At 37.0% G+C, this 13,529-nt stretch overlaps 4 protein-coding genes across 4 annotated transcripts in view; 3 read left to right on the forward strand and 1 right to left on the reverse strand.

Moving 5' to 3' along the window:
* Positions 1 to 1,273: 1,273 nt before the first annotated feature.
* LOC140162166 (histone H4) lies at positions 1,274 to 2,081 on the forward strand. The gene has a single exon (XM_072185437.1). The coding sequence runs from the start codon at positions 1,339 to 1,341 to the stop codon at positions 1,648 to 1,650; it is 312 nt and encodes a 103-aa protein (XP_072041538.1). The 5' UTR covers positions 1,274 to 1,338; the 3' UTR covers positions 1,651 to 2,081.
* Positions 2,082 to 2,119: 38 nt separating this feature from the next.
* On the forward strand, positions 2,120 to 2,817 carry LOC140162167 (uncharacterized). Its single transcript, XM_072185438.1, has one exon. It carries the CDS (start codon positions 2,138 to 2,140, stop codon positions 2,690 to 2,692), a length of 555 nt encoding a protein of 184 aa, XP_072041539.1. The 5' UTR covers positions 2,120 to 2,137; the 3' UTR covers positions 2,693 to 2,817.
* Positions 2,818 to 3,142: 325 nt separating this feature from the next.
* Positions 3,143 to 3,817, reverse strand: LOC140162168 (histone H2A-like). The gene has a single exon (XM_072185439.1). The coding sequence runs from the start codon at positions 3,654 to 3,656 to the stop codon at positions 3,282 to 3,284; it is 375 nt and encodes a 124-aa protein (XP_072041540.1). The 5' UTR covers positions 3,657 to 3,817; the 3' UTR covers positions 3,143 to 3,281.
* Positions 3,818 to 7,168: 3,351 nt separating this feature from the next.
* Positions 7,169 to 13,529, forward strand: part of LOC140162169 (uncharacterized) — an 82,277-nt gene continuing 75,916 nt past the window's right edge. Inside the window, exon 1 of the mRNA XM_072185440.1 lies at positions 7,169 to 7,199. The gene's annotated coding sequence lies outside the window, so the exon portion shown is untranslated. The remainder of the gene's footprint in view (positions 7,200 to 13,529) is intronic.

Consider the following 13,529-nt stretch of genomic DNA (forward strand, 5'->3'; position numbering starts at 1 on the left):
AAAACTACAGCGCTAGTCCGAATCTTAAAAACACTGCGCTAGTCCGAATCTGAAAAACACTGTGCTAGTCCGAATTCTCGGACTAGCGGCGTGTCGGACTGGCAGAGTTTATTTTAGATTCGGACTAGCGGTGTATCGCACTGGTGCAGTGCATTTCAGATTCGGACTAGCGGCGTGTCGGACTAGCGGAGTGTCGGACTAGCGGCGTGTCGAACTAACGCCCTGTACTCTAGTGCGTAAACATGTCTCCCAAAGCAAGTGGTAAAGGTGCGAAGAAAGCAGGAAAGGCTCGGGGTCGCCCAGCCGGGGTTGCTGGTAAAGACGTAGGCGCAGAAAGGAAAGCTACGGTATCTACATCTACAAGGTGTTGAAGCAGGTTCATCCAGACACTGGTATATCAAGCCGTGCCATGAGCATCATGAACAGTTTCGTCAACGACATCTTCGAGCGCATTGCCGGGGAAGCTTCTCGCCTAGCTAATTACAACAAGAAGTCCACGATCAGCAGCCGAGAGGTACAGACCGCTGTCCGCCTTCTTCTACCTGGAGAGCTGGCCAAACACGCTGTCAGCGAAGGCACAAAGGCTGTCACCAAATATACAACCTCCAAGTAAATGTGCTTTGCATAAAAACAAACGGCTCTTTTCAGAGCCACCACAAGTTCCAAAAAGAGATATGATTATTGTGTTGTAAATATGTTAAGACTTTCATTGCTTTTATTCAATAAAACTAGTTCAAATATTCAATAAAACTATATAAAATCAGTAGACCAATACAAACATATTATTGATATAAAGATTGTATAACGTTTAAACACTGGAAGATGAATTTGATGAATAGAGTGAAATATGTGAAAGAATTAATTGCACATCGTTGGTGACACACAATCTGACATTAAGATGGGTATGAAACACCTCAGTTTGGGTAGGCGCTGCTCTTTACAAGTTGTTAGTAAGTGTTAATATCATTCAATGTATGTAGAGCATGAAAAAGTGCGTACTTAGTATATAAGACGCAAGTAAGTCGAAGAACAAGCCAAACCAAATGTCATAATTTAATTTATCTGCGACGATTTTTTTCTTTTTTTCTTCTTCTTTCTTTTTTATCTATCATTAGCATTACTTGTATTACTGTTAGTATTAATTCTCGTTTCGTTTATAATTCAGTGGACATATTACGAAGACACACTTGAGATCGGGTTTCGCCCTCTGCGACTCGCCCTCTACGACAGGTGAAGTTTTTCACTCACGTCCGCAATAGCTTGGTTTATGAAGCGCGAGGTGCAGTCGGAAGTTCATTCTGTTCTTGATCAGCAAACAAGCACAAACAACCGATAACAATGTCTGGCCGTGGTAAAGGAGGAAAGGGACTTGGAAAAGGTGGCGCCAAACGTCATCGCAAGGTCTTGCGTGATAACATCCAGGGTATCACCAAACCAGCTATCCGCCGTTTGGCCCGTCGAGGTGGTGTGAAACGTATCTCTGGTCTTATCTATGAAGAGACCCGTGGTGTGTTGAAAGTCTTCCTCGAGAATGTCATCCGTGATGCAGTTACATATTGCGAGCATGCCAAGAGAAAGACGGTCACAGCAATGGACGTCGTCTACGCTCTGAAACGCCAAGGGCGTACCTTGTACGGATTCGGCGGTTAAACTCAAGAAACTACCGCTTCCCTAAAAACAAACGGCTCTTTTCAGAGCCACCATTACTTCCAAAAAGAAAAATGAAATTGTGTCTTATTAACTAAGTAAATATATAAATAAATGAATTCGTTAATAAATAGATAGATAGTTAACTGAATACAGAGTAATAATTGAACATAAGATAAGAAACAGAAACCGACAAAATAATAAGCTAGTTGTGTTATCCTTATATTTGCTGCACATTATATTCTTTAATAAAAAATAAAGTGCTGGCTGTTATATAATTATGAAATGAACATATGATAGATGGCGACTTTGATGAATTGTTTTACAAATTTGAGTACTTATCATGTTTACAATAATGTTGACACAAAGTCGGTGTAAACTTTGCTAATTTCTGTCATGAATATTGAATTGTGCTTAAATATCTGCCATGTTTATCGAAAATATAAAATAGCAATGCCAAATCTATCGTGCTCATCCACCATGTCCTGACATGGTCGTCGCCGCCGTCGGTGCTCTGAAAGAAAAGAAAGGGTCGTCTGTTTCAGCCATCAAGAAATACATCGCTGCAAACTACAAGTGCGACATTGAGAAGCTGAACTCGCACATCAACAAAGCCTTGAAGTCTTGTGTAACCAAGGGCAGCCTGGTCCAGGTAAAAGGACAGGGAGCCAGTGGTTCTTTCAAACTGGGAACCAAGAAAGCTGACGCAGAAAAGGAAAAGGCGATTAAGGCTAAAGCAGCAGCACGCAAGAAGGCAGCCGCCGAAAAGAAGAAGGAGAAAAGAGAGGCAGCGAAGGTCAAGAAAGCAGCTAAGCTGAAGGCAAAGAAGGAGGCAGCAAAGGCAAAGAAGACAGCAGCAACAAAGAAGACTGTCAAGAAGACGACAACGAAGAAGAAGTCTACAAAGAAAGCCGCTAAGAAAGTCACACCAAAGAAGACTGCAAAGCCAGCGAAGAAAGCAGCGACAAAGAAGCCAGCAAAGAAAACACCTGTTAAGAAGAAGACTGCCACGAAGACAAAGAAGACAGCACCCAAGAAGAAGTAAACCTGTGTCACCGCAGTGTCAAAAACAAACGGCTCTTTTCAGAGCCACCACATTTTCCAAAATGAGATAATGGTCCTTTAAGTGTCAAAGCACTGTAGTAATAAAAACAAACGTAGATTAAATGAATGTCAATATGTAAACAATATGTAATTATTAGGACAGGGGGAAACAATGAAATGAAAGTGTTTAGCTTCATTCGTCTTGCAAAATATTATATGCAAAGTAGCTAAAATGACGGACGCTGAATGTGTAAAAAGGAGAGTGTAAATAAAATGATAACAACTATGTGGCAAATACTTGATTTCTTCATACTGAACACAAATTGCTATATGATACAGTCATGTTCAAACAACACTAGATACAAAATCACAATACCGATAGGCATTATTAACTTTATACTGTGACGCGTGTAATATAATAGTAATGTTTGTTTATTTATAAAGACTAGTTATTACTTATAGTATTAAAGACCTTACTTTTACTATCTTAATATTTATTTATATCTTGTATACAACACAATCATCTCTCTTTTTGGGAGTTTTGGTGGCTCTGAAAAGAGCCGTTTGTTTATGGGGAAAATGACAGAAGTCTATTTCGCCTTGGTGGTCTTCTTCGGTAGAAGTACAGCCTGGATGTTCGGGAGGACACCACCTTGTGCGATGGTGACACCGCTGAGTAGCTTGTTCAACTCTTCGTCGTTGCGGATGGCAAGTTGTAAGTGACGCGGGTTGATTCTTGTCTTCTTGTTGTCTCGGGCAGCATTACCGGCCAACTCCAGGATCTCAGCAGCCAGATACTCCATCACAGCAGCCAAATAAACTGGGGCACCAGCTCCCACACGCTCAGCATAGTTGCCTTTGCGCAAGAAACGGTGTACACGACCGACTGGAAACTGCAGTCCAGCTCTTGAAGATCGGCTCTTGGCCTTAGATCTTGCTTTTCCTCCTTTACCACGTCCAGACATGTTTAACAGATTTGTATAGCTTGCTAGGTCAGATCAAACTGAATGGCGAAACACATCCGCCGATCTGCTTATATACCACTTCGGGCGGATCCTGCCACATTGCACTCGCCCGGAAATCGACCAATCAGCTTGCGCCGTGCATTCGGCGCAGTGTTGTGTCCGCAAAGTTCAAAGAGAGAAAATGTATCTCTTTTCTTTTTTCTTTTTCTTGTTGTATTTTTTATTTTTTTTATTGCGGAAATTTTGTTAATAAATTTTATTGTTTTTAGTTTTTTCTTTTTTTTTTTTTTTTTTTTTTTTTTTTTTTTTTTTTTATCTTCTTCAAAACAGATTTGTGATAAATTAATTCAATAATAATGATAACTTGGGAAATGTTTGAAAGCGTTCTATATGAATCAGCCACCCCACACAGGCAAGCGGGAAATTAATAGGCCGCCCTTTACGCAGGATCCGTTTTTGGATCCCTAATTTGCATACGAGTTGACATAAATACGACCGCGCGGCAACTTCCGCAATCATTGACATGACAAGAAATCGAGATTACTTTTGTAATTTTTCGGTCCTTGGTCATAAGCAGTGCAAGGAGTGGTGCGCATGCGGGGACAAGAATCATCATCATGAATTTGGTTGAAATCGCTGTATTCCCTAAACGACATAAGCAAATATGTTGATTTAAAAAGGATATACTATTCGTAGAACCCCAAACTTTGTGTTGCAATTTTGATATTCATCCTTGCAAGTGATGAAAGGCAACCGAACAGTACCAATCCTTTAGAGACATCGTTATTCTAGGGATTTATTAAAGTATTTTGCAAATAATTATAACGTGCAGGTACTTGCAGACATATTATTCACGAGATTTTTAATGTCTGTTGATTTATTAATAGCTATGATATGATAACCTCGCGTTACTATGACAACACGAATGGGTCGCTTATGAATAATTCAAACATATAATAACGACATTTAAATCATACTCAAGAGTATTTGAAACAATAAAATCACGGGTGGTTTCACTTTGTTAATATATTAAAGGTGGGAACCTTTTTATCTATGAGCTTAAAATTTCCAAAATTATTAAAAAGGGAAATTTTAGGTGACGGTTTAAAAATTAGGGTAAAGGGTTTAAAAAGTAGCACTAATTTATTGACAAACATGTTTATAAAGTCTGAACAGAATAAGGTTGCACGGTGTTCCGATATTGAACAATTGACCAATAGGGCCGTAATTAAGGTATACTGATATTTGAACGATTGACCAAATATGATCGTACGATGTTCCGATATATTTTAATGATTGAACAATGGTGTCCATAAGGTGTTCCGATATTTAACGATTGACCAATAGGGTTGAAAGGTGTTTTGATATTTAACGATTGACCAATAGGGTCGAAAGGTGTTCCGATATTTAACGATTGACAAATAGGGCCGTAAGGTGTTCCGATATTTAACGATTGACAAATAGGGCCGTAAGGTGTTCCGATATTTAATGATTGAACAATGGTATCCATAAGGTGTTCCGATATTTAACGATTGACCAATAGGGTCGAAAAGTGTTTTGATATTTAACGATTGACAAATAGGGCCGTAAGGTATTCCGATATTTAGCGATTGAACAATAGAGTCGTAACCCAGCAAACACAAAAACGTTTTAAAAACGTTTTAAATAAGTTACATTTTGGCTTTTGGTTTAGGTAAAAACGTTTTAATAACATTAAAATGTCGGGTTATATTAAGGTCATGATAACGTTTTAAAACGTTTTGTATGAAAACCCACTGCAACAATATTTTTACATGTTTTCAAAAAATGTTATTATAAACTTTTTGCAAACATTTTTGCCAAATATTGTGTCAATACTTTTAATAACATTATGTTAAAATATTTGAATCCAGGAAACACAGAAATGTTCTTAAAATGTTTTTTTTTAAACCTTTTAATAACATTTAAATGTCGGGTTATATAAAGGTCATGAAACGTTTTTAAAACGTTATTGAAAATATTTTGGGCAAACATTTTTCGCAAAATATTTTGTCAACCCCAAAATAACATTCTGTTTAGAATGATTTTCAAGAATGTTTTTGGAATGTTATTAAAACGTTTTTATACCCTTTATATAACCCGACATTTAAAGGTTTTCTGTAAAACATTTGTGTTTGCTGAGCAGTAGATTATCAACAAATGTTTTTAAGGTTATGAAAACGTTTTATACTCTTAATATACCCTTTATATAACCCGACATTTAAACGTTTTCTGACAACCTTTTATAACCTTTTGCGAATGATGTCGAAAACGTTTTGTGTTTGCTGGGAAGGTATTCTCATATTTAACGTTTGACTTACAATCAAGTGCAAATTTGCTTTGCACTTCTATAGTTAAACAACCCTCCCCGCTCTCCTTATTTAATTTTGAATACCAAATGCCTCATTTTCAAATGTGCTATATGTTTGCTCCAACATTGGTTGGTGGGGGAGGGAGGTGATTCGAAATAGGTTGGAAACTATACAAATAAAATATCCTATGGTAAACTTCATATGAACGGTTTTATTGAACTGAGTGCACGAAATATGAACAATTAGGGTCCCATGGAATTGTGCACTTGATTGCTGGTTACAGTGTATTACCATTTGCAACATGTAATACAAATGAAGTAGCAATGAGGGAGATGGACTGCAGCAGACGTATATATAACTACCATCCCAATTAAAAACGTATTACCGTAATGGTTTGCCTAATGGCGCTCCTCTGAAAATGAACAGGAATTAAAGTTCATGCCCTTATTTACTGGTGGGATTTTTATGGGAGAGAACTTTTAGTTTGTGCCTAAAATTACATGTCAAGGGAGCCCATATTGCCATTAGGCGAATCTGATTTTTTTAAAAATGCAAAATTGTCTATCTTCCAAACGAAGAAACTCACATTATCTGATACGTTCTTTACTCAAAGATACTGCGTCAAACACCTGCCTACAAAGTAAACGACAGTACATGCTTTGTTATACATTAAAAGATACGTCGTTTGTACTTGTAAGGCAGCATAATGAGGGAGTTTCCCTCATCACGTATTATATATGCGCACTTAGAACCAGGACGGACTGACGTTGAGTCAGATATATCGCTACCACGAATTGCTACCATTCGCTTCAATTACTTGTTGTGCACATTACACGCAGAGAGCGAACAGATCGACGTCAAGACCAAACAGTACTCATAGTGTGATATTTTAAAATGAATGTATAAACGACTTGCGTCTGGCAGTGAAATTGTTATATTGTCAAGGTAAATACGGCAGGTACATGACAGTTCGTTGTCTAATCAAACCTGCGAGATTTAATTCGATGCAAACATCATTATGGAAGTTAAATGGTTGTAAAGGAAGGCAGAACTAACCGATGAAACTGAGGGAAACATCGCAATTTTGAATCAGTGCTACTTTGAAACGGAATTCAAAAGGAATTTGTTACTTATTTTTGGATTGTATTTCAACCAATTCAACAAAAATATAGTGATGTTGAGTTAAAGGATATCAAGGAAAGCGATGGAATTGGTAAGTTCAAATCGAAGATCGTAATTACATTAGTATGTTTTGTTGTTGGACGACACCTGTGTGGTGTAATCTTGTCAACGTTTTATTGTTGTGTTGCATTTCACACTGGTATTGTGATTTCCTGCCAGAGCTATTGATTCCTGAGATTTCTCGGTACAACTATCAATATACCACCGAAACTGGTCTTACTTTTACTGATTTGAATGACCTCTGCATCTATAACTACACAATGTTTAAACTTCTGTATAATCTAGTGTCTAATTTTTTTTCATTGTCTGAACATTATAATTGTTCTTTATACGTTGTAAGTTTCATGAAAGAAAGGTTTGTATTTTTGAGGCGTGGATTGTATTTCATCCTTTTCTATTGACAAGGCGTCAGAATATTAGGTTCATAACATTGTATAGGTAGGAAGTAAAGTGCGAACGGTTGTGTCATGTTTTTTCTATTTAATAATTGCTAGATATTTCCCGGAATTAATTAACTATCAGGAACCTTTCGCGAATGCATTACAGGCGTCTTGTAAGATGAACTGGTGTCCATAGCTACGTAAAACCGACAGAAGTGTTATTATACCGTTCATAGCATGTTCAAGGGCAAGCCAGATAGTAAAACACCTTTATCATTTGGGGGGGGGTAAAGAACATCCGATAGTTTTGTACTTTTGCTTCCATACTTCTTATTATACAGTTTATACAGTGGGAAAATGGCGAATTTTTCGTGGAATTGTCTCATACGCAGAACTCTTACAGTTACACGCCACCGGTGAAACTAGATTATTTAGATTCCAAATGATCAAAAACTCAACATAGTGAGACTTTTCTTGTTTAAATGCACTGGACAGTAAACACCTTAAAATGGCAGTGCGCCCTCGAAGCTGAAAGTTACACTTAGGTAGGGTGAATATATACTATAACAACCGCGGCCGTGTGGGTAAATTTTGGTAATATTTCCATAACTCCATAACCGTACATCATAGATAGGTCAAAATATACTTTTTCAGAATCCTTATTAACAGAGGATCACGATGGTGAAAGTTTTTGAACAGATCTGAGATCAATGACCTTTTTTCCTTCTACAATGAGGGTATTGTTAAACTGCCTCCATAGCGTAGATTAATTAGCACTATATTGTTCCTGTACAATAATTTGATTTTCTTGGATTTCAAGTCTTCCTGTGACTTGTGTTTACAACTGACGTACAACTGTGTAATTAAAGTCAGCGCAAATATGATACGGCATACGATTTTTTACTGTTAAGGCAGCATAGTGAGGGAGTTTCCCTTATTACGTATTATATAGTACTTGCGAAGAACCAGGACGGACTTAATATTTACTACCATTCGTTTTAATTACTTGTGCACTTTATATTTACACAAGTACACGCAGAAAGCCGGCGTCAAGGCCAAACAGTACTCAGAGTGTGATATTTTAAAATTAATGTATAAACGACTTGCGTCTGACAGTGAGGTTGTTATATTGTCAAGGTAAATACGGCAGGTACATGACAGTTCGTTGTCTAATCAAGCCTGTGAAATTGGGCTTGATGCAAACATCATTATGGAAGTTAAATGGTTGTAAAGGAATGCAGATCTAACCGTGAAAACTAAGAGAAATGACGCGCTTTTGAATCAATGCTAGTTTCATGAATATCAATAGTAATTGTAATTTATTTTTGGATTGTATTTCAGGCAATTCTATTGTTATTGATGTTGAGATGAATATATTCAAGGAAGTTCAACCGATGATGCGTAATAATATAATTACATTAGTAGGTTCTGATGTTGGATGGCACCTGTGTTGTGCAATCTAGTCAACATTTCATTATTTCGTATTGCATTTTTGCTGGCATTGCGATCTTGAAATGTCTTTGGTACAATATTAAACACACTATCACTACATTTCTGAAATAAAACTGGTCTTGCATGCGCTATATAAATCGTCTATTGTATCATCTATTTACGAATTTATTTTTGCCATTGTCGATTATTCGTCATACGTTGTAATTTAGCGAAGGGAGGGTGCATTACTTAAAGTGTGAATAGTAAAACATTGTCTTTTTAATGGCAAGGTCACGGTAGCAACTATTGTGTCTTGTTCTTGCCATTATAAAATTAGAATTTCCGAATGAAATATTATCAGAAATATTATGCAAATCCGTCACAAGTGTCTTGTAAGGCATATAACAACTAATTAAACCTGGTAGTACTTTCACCGTTAATCGTGTGGTCAGAGATAAGCTCGGTAGTAGCCTACCTTTAACTTTTACCATTCCTTGCGTCTTCAAACGCAACCAAAACAGTAATATACTTTCTTCACTCATTGGGTGTTGAAAGGGCGAACCCAAAGGTAACGTAAAGGTTCTTTTACCGTTCCTTCTGTGCTCAAAGGAAAATCTGGAAGTAGTGTGCTTTTACAATTCCTTCGGCTATCAAATGCGAACCCTGCTGTGTGTTTTTTACCGTTCCTTGGGTGTGCAATTTAATCCGAAGCGTATTTTACCATCCTTTAGGGTACAAAGGTGAATCCAATAATAGCCTACTTTTACTGTTCTTTGGGTGCTCAAAGGAAAATCCGCTAGTAACTTACCGTTCTCTTGGGTGTACAGAAGCAAATCCGATAGTTACGTATTTTTACAATTCATTGGGTCCATAAACCAAATCCTATATCAGTAGTAACGTACCGTTCTTTTGGGCGTACAAAGGAAATCCGCTAGTAACATACTTTTACCGTTCTAGATAAATCTGATAGTAGCGTATTTTTACCGTTCCTTGGGTGTACAGAAGCAAATCCGATAGTTACGTATTTTTTCAATTCATTGGGTCCACAAATCAAATTCTATATCAGTAGTAACGTACCGTTCTTTTGGGCGCACAAAGGCAACTCCGCTAGTAACATACTTTTAACGTTCTAGATAAATCTGATAGTAGCGTACTTTTACCGTTCCTTGGGTGTACAGAAGCAAATCCGATAGTTACGTATTTTTACAATTCATTGGGTCCATAAATCAAATTCTATATCAGTAGTAACGTACCGTTCTTTTGGGCGCACAAAGGCAACTCCGCTAGTAACATACTTTTACCATTCTAGATAAATCTGATAGTAGCGTACTTTTACCGTTCCTTGGGTGTACAGAAGCAAATCCGAAAGTTACGTATTGTTTCAATTCATTGGGTCCACAAATCAAATTCTATATCAGTAGTAACGTACCGTTCTTTTGGGCGCACAAAGGCAACTCCGCTAGTAACATACTTTTAACGTTCTAGATAAATCTGATAGTAGCGTACTTTTACCGTTCCTTGGGTGTACAGAAGAAGCAAATCCGATAGTTACGTATTTTTTCAATTCATTGGGTCCACAAAGCATATTCTATATCAGTAGTAACGTACCGTTCTTTTGGGCGCATAAAGGCAAATCCTCTGGTAACATACTTTTAACGTTCTAGATAAATCTGATAATAGCGTACTTTTACCGTTCCTTGGGTGTACAGAAGCAAATCCGAGAGTTACGTATTTTTTCAATTCATTGGGTCCACAAAGCAAATTCTATATCAGTAGTAACGTACCGTTCTTTGGGTGCTCAAAGGAAAATCCGCTAGTAACTTACCGTTCTTTTGGGCGCACAAAGGAAAATCCGCTAGTAACGTACTTTTACCGTTCTAGATAAATCTGATAGTAGCGTACTTTTACCGTTCCTTGGTGTACAGAAGCAAATCCGATAGTTACGTATTTTTACAATTCATTGGGTCCATAAATCAAATTCTATATCAGTAGTAACGTACCGTTCTTTTGGGCGCACAAAGGCAACTCCGCTAGTAACATACTTTTGACGTTCTAGATAAAACTGATAGTAGCGTACTTTTACCGTTCCTTGGGTGTACAGAAGCAAATCCAATAGTTACGTATTTTTACAATTCATTGGGTCATAAAGCAAATTCTATATCAGTAGTAACGTACCGTTCTTTTGGGTGCTAAAAGGAAAATCCGCTAGTAACTTACCGTTCTTTTGGGCGCACAAAGGAAAATCCGCTAGTAACGTACTTTTACCGTTCTAGAAAAAATCTGATAGTAGCGTACTTTTACCGTTCCTTGGGTGTACAGAAGCAAATCCGATAGTTACGTATTTTTTCAATTCATTGGGTCCACAAAACAAATTCTATATCAGTATGCCTTTAAAAAATGTTGGTGGCAGTAAAAATATATCAACATCCTTAAAAGTCAAGGGTGTTCAAAATGAAAGACAATAATATTTAACCGAGAACCCTGTTTAAAAATAAGGTGATATCATGTGTTGCTGGCAGTAAAAAGATTGCAACGCCTGTTTTTATTCTGGCATTTCAATTCACCACATCAAACAATAACCTTTTACAACACGGAATTATCTTTTATGCATTCTCAAAATTTTAACGAGTTCCAGAAATTTAAATTAATCTTACTTAGTATAGTTTATGAAGAGTAGTGGTTTGTGCTGACAGTAACATGGTGTTATGATTCATCTAGCAGAGGTTTTATTCTAATGTAGGTTTAAATTTCCCTGGATGGCAATTTACTGAGTAACCTATAAAACAAAGTAGTTAGAACAGAGTTTGGTTTACCTAAAGACGTACTTTGATCCACATAATTATCTTGGCTGTTCGACTTTATTTTTTTACAATTACTCTTGATCACTTGCGGTAGAGTAATACTTGAATCTATTGGGCTATTCAATTTAAAATCCACACTAGCCCTGTGCAAGATTTTGGAAATATCTTCTGCAGGAGGAGTATGTTTGTCAAATGTACTTGGTCAGAGTTAATCATTTTGAAACCCATACTCCCTCTGTATTATGGCTTTACCGATATCTTCCACAACTGCAGTGAGTATTTCAAATAGAAGTTACCCAATTGCCTATTCTTTTCAAAATGTATACTTCCTCTGTGGAATACCTTAGCTAAATCTTGCACAAGGGTTGTGTGGAATTTAAATGGAATAGCCCATATGCAAAGAGTGCTCTGGGAAATCGATCGTATTAAATCTCGTATCAGTTAATAGTCTATTATTGATTACATGTTATTATCGAAACCTAATTCAAATAATCTTTACTTTGCATAGCGTAATCTAGTGCACCTAAATTATTCTTTCTTTGCCATTGAATATGATAATCCAATTCGAAGTTCGGATTGCATAAAACATTGAATCATTCTTGAAAGTAGCAGTCAACGGATTTATCCGACTTGTTTGTTGATTTTAAACCCTATTGTGGCTCAATGTTTTGTATAAACTATGCTGAGATTGACATCAAAACGTTTCACCCGCTTTATCTAACGTCAATTGATACATGATAAATCGGTCATCATAATACGCTAACCACAAAGGCGATCTGAAATCTAATTAGTTAAGCCGGGTGATGCCGTGATTGACATTATTATCGCTCACCAATTATGGTGTTACCATATTACGCCTTATAAGATATAACAGGTGCACCATGAGATAATGCAATTTTATTCAGTTCTTAGTAAAGGAAGGAAAAGTAGTGGTAGTTTAAACCATGGTGTGTCCCCGCTATTTTAGCGTAAAACAACGAGGCGAAGCCGAGTTGTTTTTCTTAAAATAATGATGTCGCCGGTGTTTTATGAGACGATAGATGTTAAAAACAATAGCTTAATTCTCTAACTAATCAATTGATGATTTTCAATATGTTGGTACCTTTGTATATCCGGTCTCCTGTTATTTTCATTTCAATTAATTTGGCATGAAAGTCATCGTTCTGATTTTAAGAGAACAGTGATTACTCCGTATCAAATCATTGCATCTTACTATAATTTGCCTAATGTTGTATGTATGTGTGTAAAAGGCTCCGTCAGTTTTTATCCCAGCCTCGCCAAATTCGCACGGGGGATGCAGAAATATACGGGGAGTGTCGTAAGCTACCTTCGGTCGAAATCGGAGGTCGAAGGTCAAAGGTCACATTTGGTTGAGATCGGTAAAGAATTGGGCTCAAAATCGGCGAAAATGTGATTTTTTTTTGTTGGTTTTATCCAAAATCCACTGTATGGTATTTGTTTGTTTGTTTGTTTTATTTCTTCTTTAACCTGGGACACTCAATCAGTTGAAAACACAATTAATCATCAGTTCTTCCTTGAGGCCCAGGTATTGCACCCTGAATGCCCTCTCTGTTAATCTATGAATAGCTCTGATGATATGCTCTGATCATGCTGATACGTGTATAGGCATTGCACAATATACCAACTCTTGCTATAAAGCCAATGTATTCCACTGTGGGTTTTATATTAATCCCATTAAATGAAGGAAGAAAGAAAGTGTAGTCAGTAAAACAATAAAAATATATAAAT

This window comes from Amphiura filiformis, chromosome 10 (genome assembly GCF_039555335.1).
Source record: "Amphiura filiformis chromosome 10, Afil_fr2py, whole genome shotgun sequence".
NCBI lineage: Eukaryota > Metazoa > Echinodermata > Ophiuroidea > Amphilepidida > Amphiuridae > Amphiura > Amphiura filiformis.